This window comes from Pelecanus crispus, chromosome 6, assembly GCF_030463565.1.
Source record: "Pelecanus crispus isolate bPelCri1 chromosome 6, bPelCri1.pri, whole genome shotgun sequence".
NCBI classification, from domain to species: Eukaryota; Metazoa; Chordata; class Aves; order Pelecaniformes; family Pelecanidae; genus Pelecanus; species Pelecanus crispus.
In genome coordinates, this window is record NC_134648.1 from 73980866 (window position 1) to 73999587 (window position 18722).

The 18722-nt window shown below is 42.3% G+C and overlaps 1 protein-coding gene across 1 annotated transcript in view; it reads right to left on the reverse strand.

The window, feature by feature from the left end:
• The window catches only part of TOGARAM1 (TOG array regulator of axonemal microtubules 1), a 48357-nt gene that overhangs the window by 15402 nt on the left and 14233 nt on the right, over window positions 1–18722 (reverse strand). The window contains 9 exon segments of the mRNA XM_075712277.1: window positions 288–457; window positions 893–991; window positions 2737–2898; window positions 7030–7130; window positions 9208–9440; window positions 11898–12157; window positions 14091–14387; window positions 16543–16677; window positions 18111–18267. Of these exon segments, the coding sequence (XP_075568392.1) occupies window positions 288–457; window positions 893–991; window positions 2737–2898; window positions 7030–7130; window positions 9208–9440; window positions 11898–12157; window positions 14091–14387; window positions 16543–16677; window positions 18111–18267 (1614 nt within the window).

The following is an 18722-nucleotide window of genomic DNA, read 5'->3' on the forward strand; positions in this document are numbered from 1 at the left end:
GAGCTGTGGGAATCAGAGGAGAGGACATTTTCCAGCTCCACTCCCTCCTGCAGCCCTTCTCCCAGAGACTTCCGAGTTAGGTGGGAAGCTTCTGACACAGCAATTTGCCATTATAAAATATCCAGGTGGAACCAAAAAGAAAAAGCAGGGAGAAGCAGTTTGATGGCTATAAGCTATTTTAATCAAACTCTCGTTTACCATAACATAGAGACTGCAAAACTGTACCGAGCTGTATTCATACATATAAAACAGGAAGCGAAACAATAAAAAAGTTCTGAAATTTTTACCTCTCTTTCATTTTCAACGTGGAAGTTAGAAGCACTGTTCTGCTGGATGCTTCTCCCACAGATCCCTGGTGATGGCTCAGTCTCCTCTTTGACAGCCTGGTCATCTCCATTCACTACACACATTATGGGCTGGCTGTACGTTCGTGCAGAAGGAGGACTTCCAAAAACACCTGAAAGGCATATCATTGTTGTGTCCTCACCAAAATAACCATTTCATTCAGCAGAACCTAGCAAAAACTAAAGAAAAGCAAAAGTAATTCAAGAAGATAAAAACATTGCTACTGTACTATTAGCGCCAACTTCCACCCAAAGGTACTCTTACCTTATTCTACCGAGTAGGGTGGATGCACGTACACGTACGTGCACGTACACCAAGACCTAACCTTCATCATTTGCTGCCATTCTTTGGTGTTGGAATGGAATAGCATACCCAGTAACTGCAAAACTTTCAAGCGCAATTCCTTTTATTCTCATTTACACTGGAGATTGTTCACAGTCTAAAACGTTGTACAGAATCTACTTTTTCTTTTCCCACTCTATAAATGTACATTTTCCCTCATTTTAATAACGATGAGATATAGGAGATAATTTTGGTTTTGCAGTACCTTTACCAACAATTGCAACTGCATCTTCAGATGGGACACTTGGTGAAATGAAATCTAGACTGTTCATCTGTGGAAAACTGGAGGTTGACTCCACAAGACCTTAAAGAAAAAAAAAAAGTCACACAATGTAAATCATATACTTTACGCTTTGGTGCATGTTTTATTTGTCTAAAATATCACACACAGACATCTGCATTTATCACTTTTATGAATCAGTCTATTTTCAAGTTACTGAAGTTAACAGGATTTACTAAATATCGATGTCCTCAAAATCACGGAAAGCATATAGCAAACAAAATTTCTGCCAAAAGATCATAAAGAAAACCAATGTTTTTAAGACGATTTTAAAATCAACTGATTCCACTGAAAAAACACAGAAGTTTCTAACTCACTCAGTGGAAGTACAGCACTTTCTTACATAATTCAGCACAACTAAATCAAAACAGAATTTGCTGAAGTATTTTTTCCCCAAGCAGCACTTAATGGTGCTTCCCATATAAATTGACAGTCCCTCAAATTCTTCACCAAAGTGGATGACATATATTATGTACTTCTATATGGCTACCCTAGTTGCAAATAAAAATGATAGTTTGTGACGAAAGAAGGGCACCGTTTGCTTTTGCTATTTAACCTGAATAATCTGAATTTTCTAAGCAGAGAAGATGATTTAGGACAGCCTGATTACCTACTAGAACGTGCAAGATCAAGTGAAAAGGTTTCTTCTGAAAGCGTTACTTTGTCCTCCCACAAACCAAATCATCGGCTTCTGAATGCTCCAAGTTTTAACAGTGGAGAACTGTCAAAATTGGTCTTTTGGGATTTTCTTGAACATAATCTTGAGGCTTCATGAGCAATTCTCTCTTAGACCATAACTGAATGTGCATCAAATACTGGATCCTCTTTGGAACCTACCCCCAGATCTGGGCCTTCTGTCCTAACCTCAGCTTCTAGCCCGAAAAACTTAGAAACTTCCATTTCACGGGCATTACAGGATAAACAGGTATTAACAAAAAAAAAAAAGGATTTACAAATCTGATTATAAACTTTATTTCCATTGCTCAGCTTTAAATGTTTCACAAAAAATAGCACTCCACCTTTTCTATAAAACGTTGACAATAAACAAAACTGTCCATGTTTAATCTTGAAACAAGAGATGGAGAAAACAAAAAATCTTACTAGGACAAAGTTCTTCATTATTCAATGTCTATTAACATGTGGAATATTGCTATTTAATTTTTGTATTTGTCACTAAAACATGGTTACTTGACATCTACTTCAGCCACTATGAGGGAGATCCGAACAAGAGACAGTGAAACCATATGCTCCTTAAACTGACTTCCACATTTTACTTTTGATGTTTCAAAAAGAAAAGTTGCTGCTCTATTCTAACAAGCTTGGAATTGGAAAATAACACCTATATCATACACACAATGATTCTGATGTAGGGAACAGTAGCTCCTAGGATGCATTAAAATGACACAGTTAAAACTGAAATGTAAAGTATAATGGTTTAATTTTACCAGTGAACAACAGAGTAATTTAAAACCAAACTTTTAAAGCTGTTCATTTATTCAGACTGAGACATGTAACAATTGGGTCCTTTTTTCACGCTCTGTACTATCGCTTGACTTTTAATGTTAACTTAATTGGCAGCCTAATTTCAGTTAATGTCAGAAAAAATCCCAACTTGTTAGCATAAGTATAAAGACTAGACAAGAAGAAATCACGCTGAACATCTTGAAATGTATGTTCTCTAAAACCTGTTTTACAAAAGGCTATACATAGCCTCAGGTTTTGCTATAAATGAGAGCTCAGTTGAACAGCAATGCAGCAAACTCACAAACCTTTTCAATGTTTAAAATTTCTTTGGTGTTCCATATTTTGACTTTTAAAAATAATACGTGACACTTCTCCTTGCTTCTTGTCCTCATAATCTCCACATCCGTTGCCACAGTTCAAATGCTGGCCAACTATGCTAACACTAGAAGTCCTCTTATCATCAAATGCTAGCCATGCAAAAGGAAAAAAAATCAAAAAAAAAATAGAACTAGTTTTTCCTGTGTGCTACAGGATTCTCAAATAGTTATTTTCAGAGACCCACAGACTGGTTTTACGCATACAATATGAGCGTTCTTGCCTACAGAAATCCGAGCATTTCAACAAAGATGCTCAGGCTCTGTTCATTTTTCACATGCAAAGGCTTTCATCTACAGATAAAGCCAGGTTGAAAGTTTAACTCAAAGGTTGAAAAATTATTTTTTAGTTCAAAGTCTTTCCAATATGAACAACTGAATACTAAGTGATTCATCATTAAACGCCAAATTGAGTCGTAAGTCAACTAAGTGAAAATAGTACAATACTGGTTAAAACACGAGAAATGTTTGTGGTGAATAAGGATGGAAGAAAGGAGTCCTTTACATTCTTGTACTGATAACAGCCTTGTTACTCATGCGTAAGGCATGCATTACTCCTCTCTACAACTACCTGACAGGAGGCTGTAGTGAGGTGGGGGTTGGTCTCTTCTCCCAAGTAGTTAGCGATAGGACGAGAGGAAATGGGCTCAAGCTGCGCCAGGGGAGGTTTAGATTGGATATTAGGAAAAATTTCTTCATGGAAAGGGTGGTCAAGCACTGGAACAGGCTGCCCAGGGAAGTGGTTGAGTCCCCATCCCTGGAGGTATTTAAAAGATGTGTAGGTGGATATGGTAGGACGCGTAGGGACATGGTTTAGTGGTGGATTTGGCAGTGCTACGTTAACGGTTGGACTCAATGAGCTCAAAGGTCTTTTCCAACCTAAACGATTCTATAGTTCTATGATTCTATAAATCTGTCCATTTACGTACCCTAGAAGGCATAAAACACATTTTATGTTACAATTAGAGACAACAGAAACTGAGCATTTTTATGCCTGCAAAACATTTTCAATACATTTTAGTTTTGGTTAAAAAAAAATAAACAACAAAAGACAACGCTAATTACTTCAGGAATTCTTTAAAGGATCATTTCTGCTTTTCCAAATACCCCTAAAATTAAAATACCTAAAAAGACAGAAGTCTTTTCATATACATACTTTTACTACATATTCAACAAAGTCCATGGAACCAACCCCACATTCAACTGAAGGGACTGATAGGCACAACCAAAGTGGCAGGGTGACATAACTCCGGTAATGCCAGCAACTAGAGCGACCTCAGTGTGCTACGGGGGGTACCAGGCAGCGGTTCTGCCTCCCACCGCCGCAGACGTGACGGCACTCATGCACCTCCCACCACCCGCCTGGGCCCATCTGTCTGGAAGTTCTGCACTGGTGGCCATCGCTGTCAACCCAACCGCGTCCACGTGGGATCACGAGCCGTATGGAAATCCTTAAAAAGGTTCCTTGTGTCCTCTTCTTCAGCTGAGAGCTTGGATCATAGCAGGCTGCTTTGTTTTGCTAGGGGACGGAAACCAAAGGGAATGTTTTGCTGTGGGATTCTTCAGATGGTGAAGCTCTTCCAGCAAGGAAGGCTACGGACGGTGCCCTGATCTGGGCTGGCGTGAGATGCTCTGGAAAACTACTATATGGCCAGATCCCCTGAAGGTCCAGGAACTCCTTAACTGTGAATTTCTGCACTGTCCCAATGAAGCCTAGTTGTCACAGGGTTCCATATACGAACATCAAGACCTCACGTGTCAGGACTGATCCATTCATTGCTGCATTTGGTACAACAGCACCCTCCGGCCTCTGAAACTATCAGAACCCCGAGGAAAGATGAGCTACAGGCTTGACAGCAGGCAGACAGGTTTTCAAGGTGCCAACTACCCTTGATTGTAGTGTCTACCCTTGATTGGCTTAGAGTAGACTTGGTAGTGTAGGTTAATGGTTGGACTGGATGATCTTAAAGGTCTTTTCCAACCTAAACGATTCTATGATTCTATGATTCTATGAACTATTAGAAATTGCACAAACTTATGCTACAGGAAGAATTTGGGAAGTAAGAAACGTCTGAAAGCTGCCGTTCTAGTACAACAAAGCTAAGAAAAGCTGATAAAATTCATCTTGGAGAAACAGCTGAAGCAATCTGAGCTCAATTAGCAAGCTAACGATAGGTAAGGGGCAAATAAATTTCCAGAACAGAAAAGAGCAAAAGTGTTAAACTCTTTAAAGAAAAGGAAAAAAGCTGAAGAAGGAGCCAGAGAACAACTGACCCATACGCTGGGCAATTCCATTCGCGGGACTGCATCAGGGCAAATAACGTATTTGGAAGCACCCACCAGAAAACAGCATGATCAGAGAAATCTGTTCTCCTTTTATGACACGGCGACAGACCTTGTGGGTAGGAAAGAAGTGAGAGATGCCACGTAGCTTCCCAGGCATACGTACACACAGTAGGTACCAAAAGCTTCATTCTCCAAATGGAGGGACGCATCAAGCAGGGTTCTGCTGCAGTCTGTTCAGGACCCGGCACCACCCAATATTTTGCCCAAACAGCGGGACAGTGAGGCAGCATGCTGAATGCAAACAATGACAGCAAATGGGAAGCATACACACATGCTTGAGGACAGGATCTGAATTCAAGGAGCTCAGGATAAAGTAGAAGAATGATCCAAGAAGAACAAGACTCAGGTAGGACAGGACTGATTTTGCACGTTTTGCAACAATGCAACCATAACTATCCTTTCAACTCTAAGGGCACGGCAGGTATTGTACGGGTACCGCAAGAAAGAGGCAGATCTGTTGAAAACAGCCTAGATGACAGCAGGAGTCAGGAGGAGTCAAACTCCATAAAGTTTGACCTATGAAGGAAAGCTGGAAAAAATAGGAATTAGTCTAAAGGACAGAAAACGAAAAAGGGAAAGAAAAATACAAAAAAAAGCCAACTGCTTGGAAGGACAAAATACTCCATCCTTCAGAATGAAATAAAAATGTAATGAGATAAGTTACAGCAAGGGGGATTTACAGTGTTAGAAAAAAACCCTTTCATCTGATGAGACCAGTTAAACACCAAACTGATTTTTACAAGTTCTCCAAGTTCCAGTGTAAAAATTCAAAGCTTTCTGAGATTTGATTTGTGTGATGGGCCAAGTCCAGTCAGCAGCGGGAGCAAAGGACTTCTCTTTACCAGTTAGCTGCACATGTATTACACCGACCTTATCAGAAGCAGGCTGTCAGCTCTTCGCAGGAGGTCCAGTGCTGTGCATTCCAGTTGATTAACTGGCTCAGTAAGCAAAATAAATGTGCTGCTCGTTATTTTACACTGAAGGTCAGCTTGTCACAGAAGGTCTTTTCATATAACGAATGCAAAATCATTAACCACAACATGTATTACTATGTACGTGCAGTATTTGCTTTCTGACTTACGCCGTTCCTTGACAAACCTATTTGCTATTTTTATCCTGAAGGAAAGTGGCCTTAGCTAAAATGAGGAGCAATAGCTTCAATTTCTGAAAAAAGATCATGTGTCTCAGTAGCAACTACTGGTTTTTTTTAATGTGATGGCTTTGCAAATTCAGGCTTGTAAGATGCCCTCCAATCTCAACTGAACTAAGTTTTTTAAACTTTTTGGAAAAAATACATAGCTGCTGAGGCTGCAAAAGGATGTAACAGAGCAGTCTTTGGGAAGAGAGGTTAGAAAACACTGTTGTGGACATGGCTCCCTCAGCTCCTCTCCTCCATCCAGTTGAATCAAAATTGATTAAACATAAAAAATCATAAACAATCGGTTTTTGCCCATCACAGAAATCTGAAGTTACCTGTACTTCCCTGTAAGCGTAAAATAGAACTGCATCACGTAACTTCAATCTCCTACCAGGAAATTAACTGCTGGCAACATTGTGACCCTTCCTACTCTTATCCAGCTGGTGTCCAATGGATTTTCACACAATACTGCGCTGAATTTTGAAGTGCACATACTCACAGGTGGCATGTTCATTAACACATTTTATCCTGACATAGAAAGGCGGAAACCCTTGAGTTCCTTCTCACCTGCAGTACTACAGTATAATCTCAATTCGACCAAACAGCATCTAGCAATTACGGTTTCTTAAGTGCTGAAGGGACATGAGCTCATTGAACAAGTAAGAACAGACACATCAAGTGACCGTTCTGGTGCATCAATGAAGCAAGGTATATATACACTGGTAAGCACAGCAAAATACCTGTGCTGGGGTTATGTTCTGCCATGTTTGGGTCTCTGCTTCTTGCTGAAGATGCTCTTGCAGGCTGTGATTTGCTGCCAAGTAGTGGAAAGGTGTCTGGCCTATTAAAATACAAAAAAATTTTATAAATACAATTCTACACACTAGTCAGAGCCCAATTAAATAACCCTTTGTAGTAAAGACATAAATAAATTGCAGTTTCTTCTCCCCAGGGTACTTGGTGGACAAATATTTCCAGTATACTTCCACAAATGTTCACACTATGAGTAGAAAAAGAAAATTAATTCAATAGAAATTACTTGATGAGTAGGTCCATTATGAAGAACAACATAAAGACAACCCTTAAGGGTGCACTTCACACTAGGACTAAATTTAGCATACATTTGAAAAGCCAGGGAATCGTTTGGTCTAGGGGACTGACGATGCTGCTTGCGATCTGGCAAAGGATGGCAAACGACGGTGACCAAACACGCTAACCTTTCACTTCCAGAAATGAGCTGGTTTCAGCTTAATGTCTAGCACACAGCCATTCACCAGGAAAATGCTGTTATCTACGAGACAATCTTGATACTTCTTTTTTTAAAATGATGCATTGGAACGTTAAAGACGATTCAACCCAGAGCCCTGCACTGCTAAATACGATGCGTACCTGTGTACCCTGTACCTGTACAGGGGAAGAGCAGCTGTTCTTTTTGAAATACACACAACTAGAAGACTTGCTTTTAAGATCTTGGGGAAATCCCATGCTTCAGAAACTTCACTAATACCGCTACCAAGCTCCCATTGCTCACGGTAGTTTGTTGGTGGATACGCTGATCCTTCTAAAAGCCAATAGCCAGAAGCAGCCCACTTTCTTGTTGCCCAACTAGACAGATTTTTTTGAACAGAAAATGCCAATTTCCAGTGCTTGCAAACCAGCACCTGAACTAAACTCTCTGAAATTTTTATGAAAGTTCCAAGGCTTTTAAGGTCTTCTGGGATATCTTTTGTCACTTCTACAAATTCAGTCTTCCTGCCAAACGTCCCCTCTCTTCCTTGCTAGTTCAGAATTCCTGTATCTTTGAATCCTGTAAAAAATTAAGCTTGTGTGTCACTGAATAATGGAAATGGCATGTTGTGTAGAACATGTCCCAGTCAAAACCTTGCCCGGAAGAACATCATACACAGAATTTTATAGTCTTGCCTTTTTAGGTATTCTAGCATTTTTCATTTTAAAGATTATTTTTAAAAATGTGGTTCAGCAGTAATGCATATAGGGAAGATGCACACATACAAATTAGTTGTGAAAACCTTCTGTTTCTGAATCGTTCCAGTCTCCCTCTGCCTCAAAACCCTTTCTTTTGTATATTCCCTCTCTTCCTTCCTATTCTGTTAATACAGTTGTATGCCAGTTATATACTGATGCATTTAGTACACACAAAAATAAAAGATCTCTTTGGATCAGAGCTACAAGCAGCTTTATCATGAGCTCCAAGAGCAGAAAAGGAGATTCTGTACTGCAAAATTTGCAAAATTCCTCAAAAAAACTTTTATTTAATTAAAAAATAAAGTATTTCATATGGCTAATCACCAACTGGGTCATTGCTCTTTACAATCAGAGCAGCCTGTGTCATGACACAGTTTCTTTTCAGAAGAGCTCTGTGAAGGCATTTTAAATTAACAATAGTCTGTCACTAATAAAATGGAAACAGTTTACGATTTGCAATAATAAGAAACATCTACATTGTCTACCTCTTACTGCAAAAAACCAACCCATTCCTTCTTTAGTTCCCAGGCGATAATAAGCAAACCTTATCCCTCCTCTTAACTCATTCTCCTTCTTACTCTTTTGTTTAGGCTATGCTTCACATACCTTCTATGGCAAGCTGAAGTCTTAATCAAATATTTACTACCGCTGGCAGCACTTCACCAACTGCACTGTGTTACTGTGGCTGCGCCAGGGAGCTCTTTCAAATTAAAAGATGGCACAAACTAGAATAATATAATTAAGCAACTGTTGTACAGAGCAACTTATTTTCAGATGGGACAATAATTCACATATAAAAATCAATCTATTAAGCAAAGCAATCTTATATAAAAAATATACCACAGTTTTCACTCCCTTTAATATTTCACTAACACCAGCAGAGACCGTGTGTGAGAATTTCAAAGCGGAGTTAACGCATGAGTTGCACTCACGTTCTTCTCCTCCTCTGGGGGACTGAGGACGCAGGGGAAGTCAGAGGCTCCTGGCTGTACACTCCGCTTTCGCTGTAAGAGCCTGCGCTGGGGGAGGAAGCGTGGGAGGGGGAATCCACGGAGAGGTCAAGTTTAAGAGCAGAATCAGGACTTTCAAGATCTGAAAGGTTGCCGCTTAGCTTTGCCCTCTTCTTAGCTGCACTGTTCCGTAGAGATCTAAGCGAATTCTGCATCTAAACAGAATTGAAAACAAAATGACAGTTTTTATTCACTGCACAGGGTAAAAGCTTTTTTAAGCAAAAGAAAGCATGATCCTGAGGGTTGGATTGACAGGAGTTCAGTGCACGTGCCTCTGCTGGGCAATGTGACGGGACATTCACATAGGTTACGCAGCGTTGTAACGATCCCTTTCACTGCTTTGCTTCACAAGAATAATCATGCTATTACATGCGATTTCCCCCAGACGCGGCATCCTAGCTTCATTTTGCAAAACACAAGAACAGATTCCTGCAAAAATACACCAGCTGCTCTTATGTTTTTAATAGACCAAAGAAAGCGTTTGATGGCTGCTAATACGCACGATTGGGACCTCAGGCTTTTCACATCTGAACTACGCAAAGATGCAAAATACGCCGAAGTGAATCCCCAGAACTGTGCCTAGCTTGCAGAGCTCCTACTCAAATAAGCAGGAAAAGCTACAGGGACTCTGCTGCATATTCCCTCCTCTTTTTACTGAATATATTTGATGTGAAAAAAATTCTTCCCCGATCTGTTTAGCACCTAAATTGCTTTCAGTAGTGACTACAGGATGGAAGATAAAGATAGCAAGGCAAAGCCATCAAGTCCTACTGCAACTGTTCTCAGATCCACAGGGACTAAAGACAGGATTTGAGATCCAAACAATTTCTATGACCTGTGACAGAAATTAGGATGTGGTGCACGGCATCACGGGGGAAGATCACACAAAGTCCAGTCATACGTGATAGCTATGCCTCTCACATAATCAGCGTTGCAGTGGTTTCGATGTGTACTGACGAGGGCAGTGCAGGTACAGTCCCACCTCCCCACCACCTCCCCAAACAATCCGGCGTGCCTCTGCAGCATTTTTCTATGTCCCACACTGGTACAGCTATTCGGTACTCCTCCAACCTCAGACTGGAGCAGCAGAGTGAGGGACAGGATCCTTCGGCGGGCGCTGGGCACAGTGGCGGGGCCGGCATACACCCAGGGGGATCTCACCAGAGAACCCGTGCGACTGAGGAACAGCCACGCGGGACCTACAGCCACGATGGCCGCGAAGTATTTCATGGGCCAGTGAAGGGAAATGCTAGAGTAAGTCTGTTTGACAAGTCTCGTGGGTCACAGAAGGGATAGATTTTGAAAGGTATTTATTATTTCAAATATTTTCTAAGTCACAGGTTGAGTGGCACACTCAAAACACTGGCCGCTGAACACACATAATGGACCCAAATCATTCCCAGTGGATTTCCACTTACAAGAGGGATGCTGACGCGCCAGGCCTAACACCCAGAGCGTCTGTGTCGTATCAAACAGCTGCAGGCGACACCACGCTCACCCAGCTTCACAGCAGTTCTTCGCGTTTTACTCCGTGAAAAAACGACTGACTTCCGAGAGAGCTGGGACACGCTGCGCGGGTATTGGGGACAGCCCGCTTCAGCAAAGCTGGGGGGCTGAGGAAACTCCCAGGCTGACTCAAACTTCATCAAGAAAGTTATTTGTTATTTCAGGCCCTTTGTTATAACTGAAGAAAGGATTATTATGTAAATCCGATGTGAAATTTAAAATTAAGCCAAGATAATGAGAACAGAAGCTGTATAAAGGCCTGCAGTTCTGCCTTGGTACCGTGATAACAAAAAACCAAGGGATATCAGGATGTCTGGATGTCCTGGTTTCAGCTGGGATAGAGTTAATTTTCTTCCCAGTAGCAGGCACAGCGCTGTGCTTTGGATTTAGGATGGGAACAATGCTGATCACACGCTGATGGTTTAGTTGGTGCTGAGCAGTGCTGACACCAGGCAAGGGCTTTTCAGCTTCCCCTGCTCTGCCAGGGGCACAAGGAGCTGGGAGGGGGCACAGCCAGAACAGTTGATCCCAACTGCCCCAAGGGCCATTCCATACCATACGGCGTCATGGGCAGTATGGAAACTGGGGGGGTTGGCCGGGGAGCAGCGATCGCTGCTGGGAACTGGCTGGGCATCGGTCGGCGGGTGGGGAGCAATTGCATTGGGCAGCACTTGCTTTGGATACTGTTATTATTATTATTATTATTATTATTTTATTGTTACTATTATCATTACCATTTTACTTGATTTCAATTCTTAACCTGTTCTTATCTCAGCCCAGGAGTGTTTCTCACTGTCACTCCTCCGATTCTCTCCCCACCCCCTCGGGGCAGGGGCAGTGAGCGATGGCTGCGTGGTGCTGAGCTGCTCCTGGGGCTGAGCCCCGACACTGGAACAAACGGGAAGCGTGCTTCAACATCAGTGTCTATCGCTCTACCTAGCTTCTGTCAGACACCCAACGCTACCTCACTGTACCTCCTGTACTCATGACAGTGTCACAAACTTTAAGTCAGAAACATTTATTATTTTCTGGCTCTTGTTTTAAAAAAAAAAAAAGCTTATAGTATACCAACTATCAAAAGTGCGTTATGTCATATTTAGACCAACCTCTTCTTGGTCCACCTCCTCGCCATCAACATGTAGCTCTGAAAGATCAGCTGCAAGCTTCCTATCCACTTCGTTCAGCCGCGCGTCCTCACACTCTTCGTTTCTCCACTTTGCCAGATTTAATTCGGCCTTAGCGGGCAGCGGGCTGGCGAGGCGGGGTATGGGGGGCACGGGTCTGGCCCCGTTCAGGCCCCTGCGGGAACCTCTCACCAGGGTGGGCTTCAGCTGCAGAGGGGAGGGTTTCTCCTGCAAGTTGGCCCCTGCAGAAGACAAGAAGCGGGTGTCAGTCCTTCGGAGGGGTGGCAGGAACACAGCACTCACCACAACAAACTTCATGCCTCATTTCTGCGTCACACCGGAAACCTCCTTTTGTAACGAGGCGAGTGTTAAAAACCACACTTATGCACGCAATTTTATTTACTATTATAAATACCAGACTCGCCTCCTCGCGTGGTATTTTCTGTTACCTCCTGACTCTACCCTTTCCATCTCCCTGCATTTCAAGCTCAGTTACCAAGCTCTTCTACTCTGTCTCCTTCTTTTAAAAAATATAAATTAGCGTTTCATGCATATGCATGCCAATGTATTCTCAGTACCTTTAAAAAGTACTTAACTTTCTTAATTAAGGAAAAAAGACGACTGGTGCCCTAACAAGCTCTCCTGTAAGCTGCTGTGACAACAATGAAGTTATTCTAAAGAAACAGAAAAAAACTGAAGTGCATATGGATAATACAAAGAAAATCAGCAAGCGATGAACACCCATCTGCAAGATAAAATTACATGCATTCCAGGGACAAGTGACTTCCAAAGAATTAATTTAGAAATCTTCTACATATGTGCAAAAATATATGTCTCAATGAAGAAGAATTTTAAAACAGATTTCTTTAAATCTGTGCAAAATTGTATGTGGAAACCGTCACTTTGCTTACAGAAGGTATGCCTCATGACTGACTAGGAATCAGTTTAAGCTAAACAGATACTAAAGCTATTTTTAACCTAAAATAAGATTGCCTTTAGTAAGTATTTGAAAGAAATCAGCTAAATGTTTAAGCAATTGTAATTAAATAAACTTAAAACTATTCCAGGTTAACCAATGTGTCCGTGAGGACTTCAAAGACAGAGAAAGTGAGACGATAAATAGCAGCCTCTGCCATGAGCTGTCAGTGCAGTATGGGATGAAATCAGCACCGATTCCACTCATTAGGGATGTAGCTGTTTGTAACCAGGCTTTAAAGAGCTACTCTGAGTGGGGGAAATTCAATGCATAAGTTTCCAAAGGCAAGCAGAGAGGCAAAAAGCCAAAATGCAATGAGTAATATTTTCTTGCACGTGTATTAGTGTTGGTCTCTTCTCCCAAATAACAAGCAGTAGGATGAGAAGAAATGGGCTCAAGCAGCATCAGCGGAGGTTTAGATTGGATATTAGGAGAAACTTCCTTACTGAAAGAGTGGTCAAGCATTGGAACAGGCTGCCCAGAGAGGTGGGGGAGTCCCCAGCCCTGGAAGTGTTCAAAAAACGGGCAGAGGTGGCACTTGGGGACATGGTTTAGTGGGCATGGGGGTGTTGGGGTGATGGTTGGGCTGATGGTCTTAGAGATCCTTTCCAACCTTAGCGATTCTTTTCTAGCTTTTACTTTCATTAAAAAATAATCCAGCCACCAAGCCAGGAAACATGAAATTAATTATTACTCTCCCCTTAATTGGTTTAGTGGTGGACTTGGTAGTGTTAGGTTACCGGTTGGACTGGATGATCTTAAAGGGCTTTTCCAACCAAAACAATTCTATGATTCTATTAATTAGAGTATTAAAGGTAACAGTTATTTCTGTATTGGCTTTCTTTAAAAGTGCTAGATTTTGGGGTTTGGTTTGGTTTTAGTTTGAAGGCAAACTTTTCACTGAAACGTTACTGATAAGAAAAGCAGAGCTGGTGCTTTATCTTACATATTTAAAAGACAAAAGGAACAAAATGTGCCAGTACTTAAAACTACCAAAATACAAAGACTTCACTTTTTAAAAGAAGCCTCCAGTGATGCAACTAGACTAGCACAGCTATAAAACCCTCACGTTTCAAACTGCACTTGGGGCACTGCATACCTCCCTGTTTACCCGCCAGTGTAGGTTTTCTGACCACTGCTTGAAGTCACTCAAAATGCAAACCTGAAATCCGTTTTCATTATACCGACCACATTCCTACCTGTATTGTCTCCTGACTTTTGACCGAGAAGCTGCTTCTGTGAACTAGGCTTAGGCAGTCCTTCAAAGCTTTTAAGAGGCCAGGAGTTTGAGAAGTTCATGGTACTATCTTGTGACTTCTTCGGAGAGTCAGCTGCAGAGGAGACGTGCTTTGGGCTGTTCCGGGGTGACGACAGCGGGTAAGACGGCAGAATGAAGGCCCCATGGCTCGCATTAGGACCCTGGAAGGACACCGTATGCTCTGCTTGATTGCAAAAGCTTCTCTGGGTCTTGCTGGAAAAACTTAGGCTGGCACAAACTGAGCAAAGGAAGAGAGAATGGTATTTGTGGTAATTAGCCTCTTTGGCAGCTCTTATAATAACAATTTACAGTGAAATAATACAGCCTCTAGAGAGTCAAAACTGAAGGTCAGCATTTTACCGAAGCAAACAGGCAAATCGGGTAACTTCATTTTGCAAACTGCATTGTCCCTCAAAATATCAATTTCCTTTTTCTGCATTTGATCAAATGAGTTTGAGCCTAAGCTATTTTGCAGTCATTTTGAAGAATGAGATTCAAAAAATGAAGGATGCGAGTAGATTGAACGTGGTTCTGTTGCTTGCTGCTCCGTATTCCAAGCCTGCATAGCATAAAATTTGCAAACACCACTCTCAAAACTCGGTGATACAAAAGTACAAATAAAGCACAAATGTTACAAATTCTACTTCCTTTAAAAAAAAAAAAAAACAAAACACAAATTCCAATTTTTTTTTTTTCCCAGAAACCAGTAGGTCAAAAATGGAAAGACAAGTCTAGGTTTGGAACTAGACTGTTTTAATTTTTTCCCATGAAAAGCAGATGCATGTTCCCCGCATGCACTCAAGCTTTTAACCATGCAAGTGAAAAAGAGGACAAGTTTTAACCCTGGACGGATCCTTGCAAAGTGAGCTACCTCAGCAACCTCACTGAGAGCACAGCCCCACGACCAGTTCCACTGGCACAGCTGGGAGAATGGGAAAGCACAGTGCGGGAGGGAGAACAAGTGACAAAGTGAGTCGGGCTTGGGGAAACCTATCAATTGTCTGTGTCACTCCACAGAAAACCAGTCAATTATGCCTTTAGTTAGAGCATAAAAAGTCCCTTTACAAATCAGATCACTCCAAGGCCTCTGTCTTCTGCTCCTGCTGCTTTCCAAGGCTGCACCATCCGGGCACTCCCTGGGTGTCCCGGGGCAGCAAAACTGAGACAACCCAGTCAGGTGTGGGTTGTACTACCAGAGAAAGGCTCAAGTAACAATAATATCTGGCACAAAAACTGTTTGCAGAGAAATAAATCAGCAAGTGTGGGCAAAGTACCTGGCAGCCTTCTGAAGACCAAGGCCAAGAGAAGGGAACATTGACTGTGTAGTTAGGCAAAAAACAAAGAGGAAATTTCTCCTTTCTTTCCACAGGTATGAGAAAAACCCAGTATCTAGAGCCCGTAAGTGACTAGAAGTACACTGAGTAAATGAAGTTCCTGTATATCTTCCAAGGCGGCTGTCAGCTCTATCCCTTGCCCAACACATCTGGACCACTCAAAGCGGCTCTGTCCACGGATCTGGTATCATCACCATCTGTTCCTCCGGACAGCGAGTTGATTCCTTCACTAGGCGTACATCTGGCATTTTTATTATTATTACGACTGACGAACAGACAAGTTTCTACGTGTTACAGGTCCGGATTTATCTCAGCCTGCACCCCTAGGGTTAAGGTGCACTCAATCACATCATAGAATCACGGAATCGTTTAGGTTGGAAAAGCCCTTTAAGATCATCCAGTCCAACCATTAACCTACACTACCAAGCCCACTCTAAACCAATCAAGGGTAGACCAGACTAGCCTCACTTTTGAAACTAGCAGCAAACGCCGCCGGACACAGCAGCGCCCCGGACACCCGTCTAGTAAAAGCTGTCCAGAGACCACCACAGACTAAAGCAACGATAGCAGAATTAAAAGCTTGCCATGCGCCAGCACGGCGTCTGTGCAGCGCACCGAGGTCGCTTGCACCCCGAAAGGAGCAGCCTCTGCCTCCTCCCGCACGGGCCCCCGCTGAGACGCCTCGGCTGCCCTCCACACCTTCGAGGGGACCAAGCGAGGTGCCTTAACCAGCCCCAGGGGGGCAAGGCTCCGACCCGGCCCTGGCTGTTGTGCAGGCTGGACCGATCTGATCTATAGCACTAACAGAATCGAAAAATCAATTTTTCAAAAAAAGTTCAGATTCTCTAACAGCACCGCTTTTTAGAGAGCACACCGATAGTCAGACACCAAAGGCGTGGGCTGCAAATGAAAAGCATTACACAGGAGCGAGGCGCAAATACGTCTGATGAGGGACTTAACGTTTTAGTGATAGTTTTTGTTTCTTAAGGCAGCACAGAAATAAAAAGACATCTCCAAAGTAACATGCACTGACTTACGATACAGTTAGAATCCATGTACCTTTGTCTTGCTGACAGTTATTTAACCCTAAAAATTGTAAATCAGAGTCCACGCTACCACTCTTCCCACGTGTCTGTGTGTATCCGAGCGTTCCACATTTCCCTGAAATTTGCGGCTGATGAGAGCCCATAGCACCTTTCAAAAGAAAAACACAAATAACTAGATAAATACTTAACATACGGCATTCAATGAAAAATATACAACAATCTGTAACAGTGAATTAAGATGCCGTCTAACTTCCAGTGTAAAATACAACTCCTTTGAAAGTATTTAATCCAAGAGTTTCTAAGCAACCTCACAGTACCGTTCACAGGCACAAACTGGGAAAATGGCTGGCCGTTCTTCCAGGGCACTTTTCCAACTCTGAGAACGGCATGGGGGGTCAAAAGGAAAACCCAAACCAACGACCTCTTCGAATACATGACAATAAAAGGAAGACAACACCTCAACACCCCAAAATGCAGTGAGTTTCTTTAGTGATGTCACTCCCAGCACAGCAGTGAGGAAACCTGGCATGCCACGCATGTCAGGGCTCCCCAGACAAAGCCGAGAACGTAACCTACTGCCAAGTGAAGAGAATAAATCAGGCCTGGTCTTGCCCAGTCTTTTCACATGCCTCTTAGCTATTAAGATACGAATCACTGAGTCTACATTGCTTGCATAAATTAAGTGGAGCGCTATACCTCCAATCTTCTACAGACCTGGTTTTCAAAAACATTTCTCAGTTTTTAAAACAATCTTTAAAGCTCACTCTTCCGACAGCTTTCTACAAAAAAAAAAAAAGCAAAAAAGAGAAAATATGCACATCTAGAACAGATACGCACTGCTCTGCTCTCCTGAACAGCCAAAATAATAAGTAAGTAATAATAAAACACAAATACGACCTTCCCAACGTGTTGTCCAGTTCACAGTATTTCAGACCCTGCCGCCGCTATCAGCTAACTCTTGGCAGCATACCTTTCACGGTAACAGCTGCTATTCTGGCCAGCAACGTACTCCTGCTCAAAAGTCAGTAAAATTCTGTGTCTCCTTTTAATTTACTGCTTTATCTGCAATTCATATTGCATTTTACAGCATGAAAGAATGTTGGCTGAATTACTCTGTTGCTGATCGACGTGGTACTTCTCTTTCTTAATTCCACAAAAGCAGCAGACAGCTCTGTATTTCAGGGATATCCCGCGTCCTTTTGTTCAACACATCTGTTCGCACAACCACGCTATTTCTTTTTGGTCTCGCTGTCTGCAAAAAAAGCTGATTACAAACTCCGTTGGGTCTATCTAAAGTACTGAAAATCTGTGTGTGTGTGCGGCAGGGCTGGAAAACAGCAGGTTAAGTTTTGAGATGGCGCACGCTTCTCCAGGAGCACGGACGGGACTGCTGCCGCTTGCTTCAGCTGGAGGCAGAGCCCTGTGCCTAGCACTCAGCTCCTTGTCGTAAATGAAAATAAGTACAAAACACATGATCAACAAACGATAAACCATACCCATGCAGCTACAAATTTACACTCAGGTTCTTCTAAATCTATTTTGTAAACGGCAGATCAAACACTTTTCTGTGTTAATACTTACCAGCACAAACAGAAGAATGCTCAGAGTTAAAATCTATACTATTCTGAAATAAACTCCTTGAAGGTCTTTTTCTACTAAAAAGTAACTCATCACTGACTGGTACTCCTTGAGAGGGCCATAACTTTGGAGAATGAAGAAAATCATTGGATGTAGAGAACTGCAGGAAAAAGGAAAATAAAGAAACATCCATGAGTGTGAAATGAATGCACAACCCTTTTCTGTACAAACAGCGGAATTACCCGCGTAAATTTGGCTCTTGACAATAAAGCTACACAAACCACTGACAGTATGTCAGGAGAGAATTGCCAGAAAATAAAGGTTTTTCTTCTCTATCACTTAGACAATGAAAAGCAAGAGTGTGCACGTGAGCTGTGCCTTTCACCCGCAGAAACAAATGGGATTCATCATGCGTATGTCCGCAGATAATGCCTACTGAATGAAGAGAGCAAAAAGCAGGAAAGGCTCCTACCAAAAAAAGAAGAAAAAGCAGACACCCAGGCTGGCGACCGCGGGCCAGAGCAGAAGCTCCGGGTGCGGCTGTCCCAGCCCAGGCAGCATGGCCAGCTCATCGGTCCAAAAATTCAGATCCTTCACACAAAAAACATGCGAGAA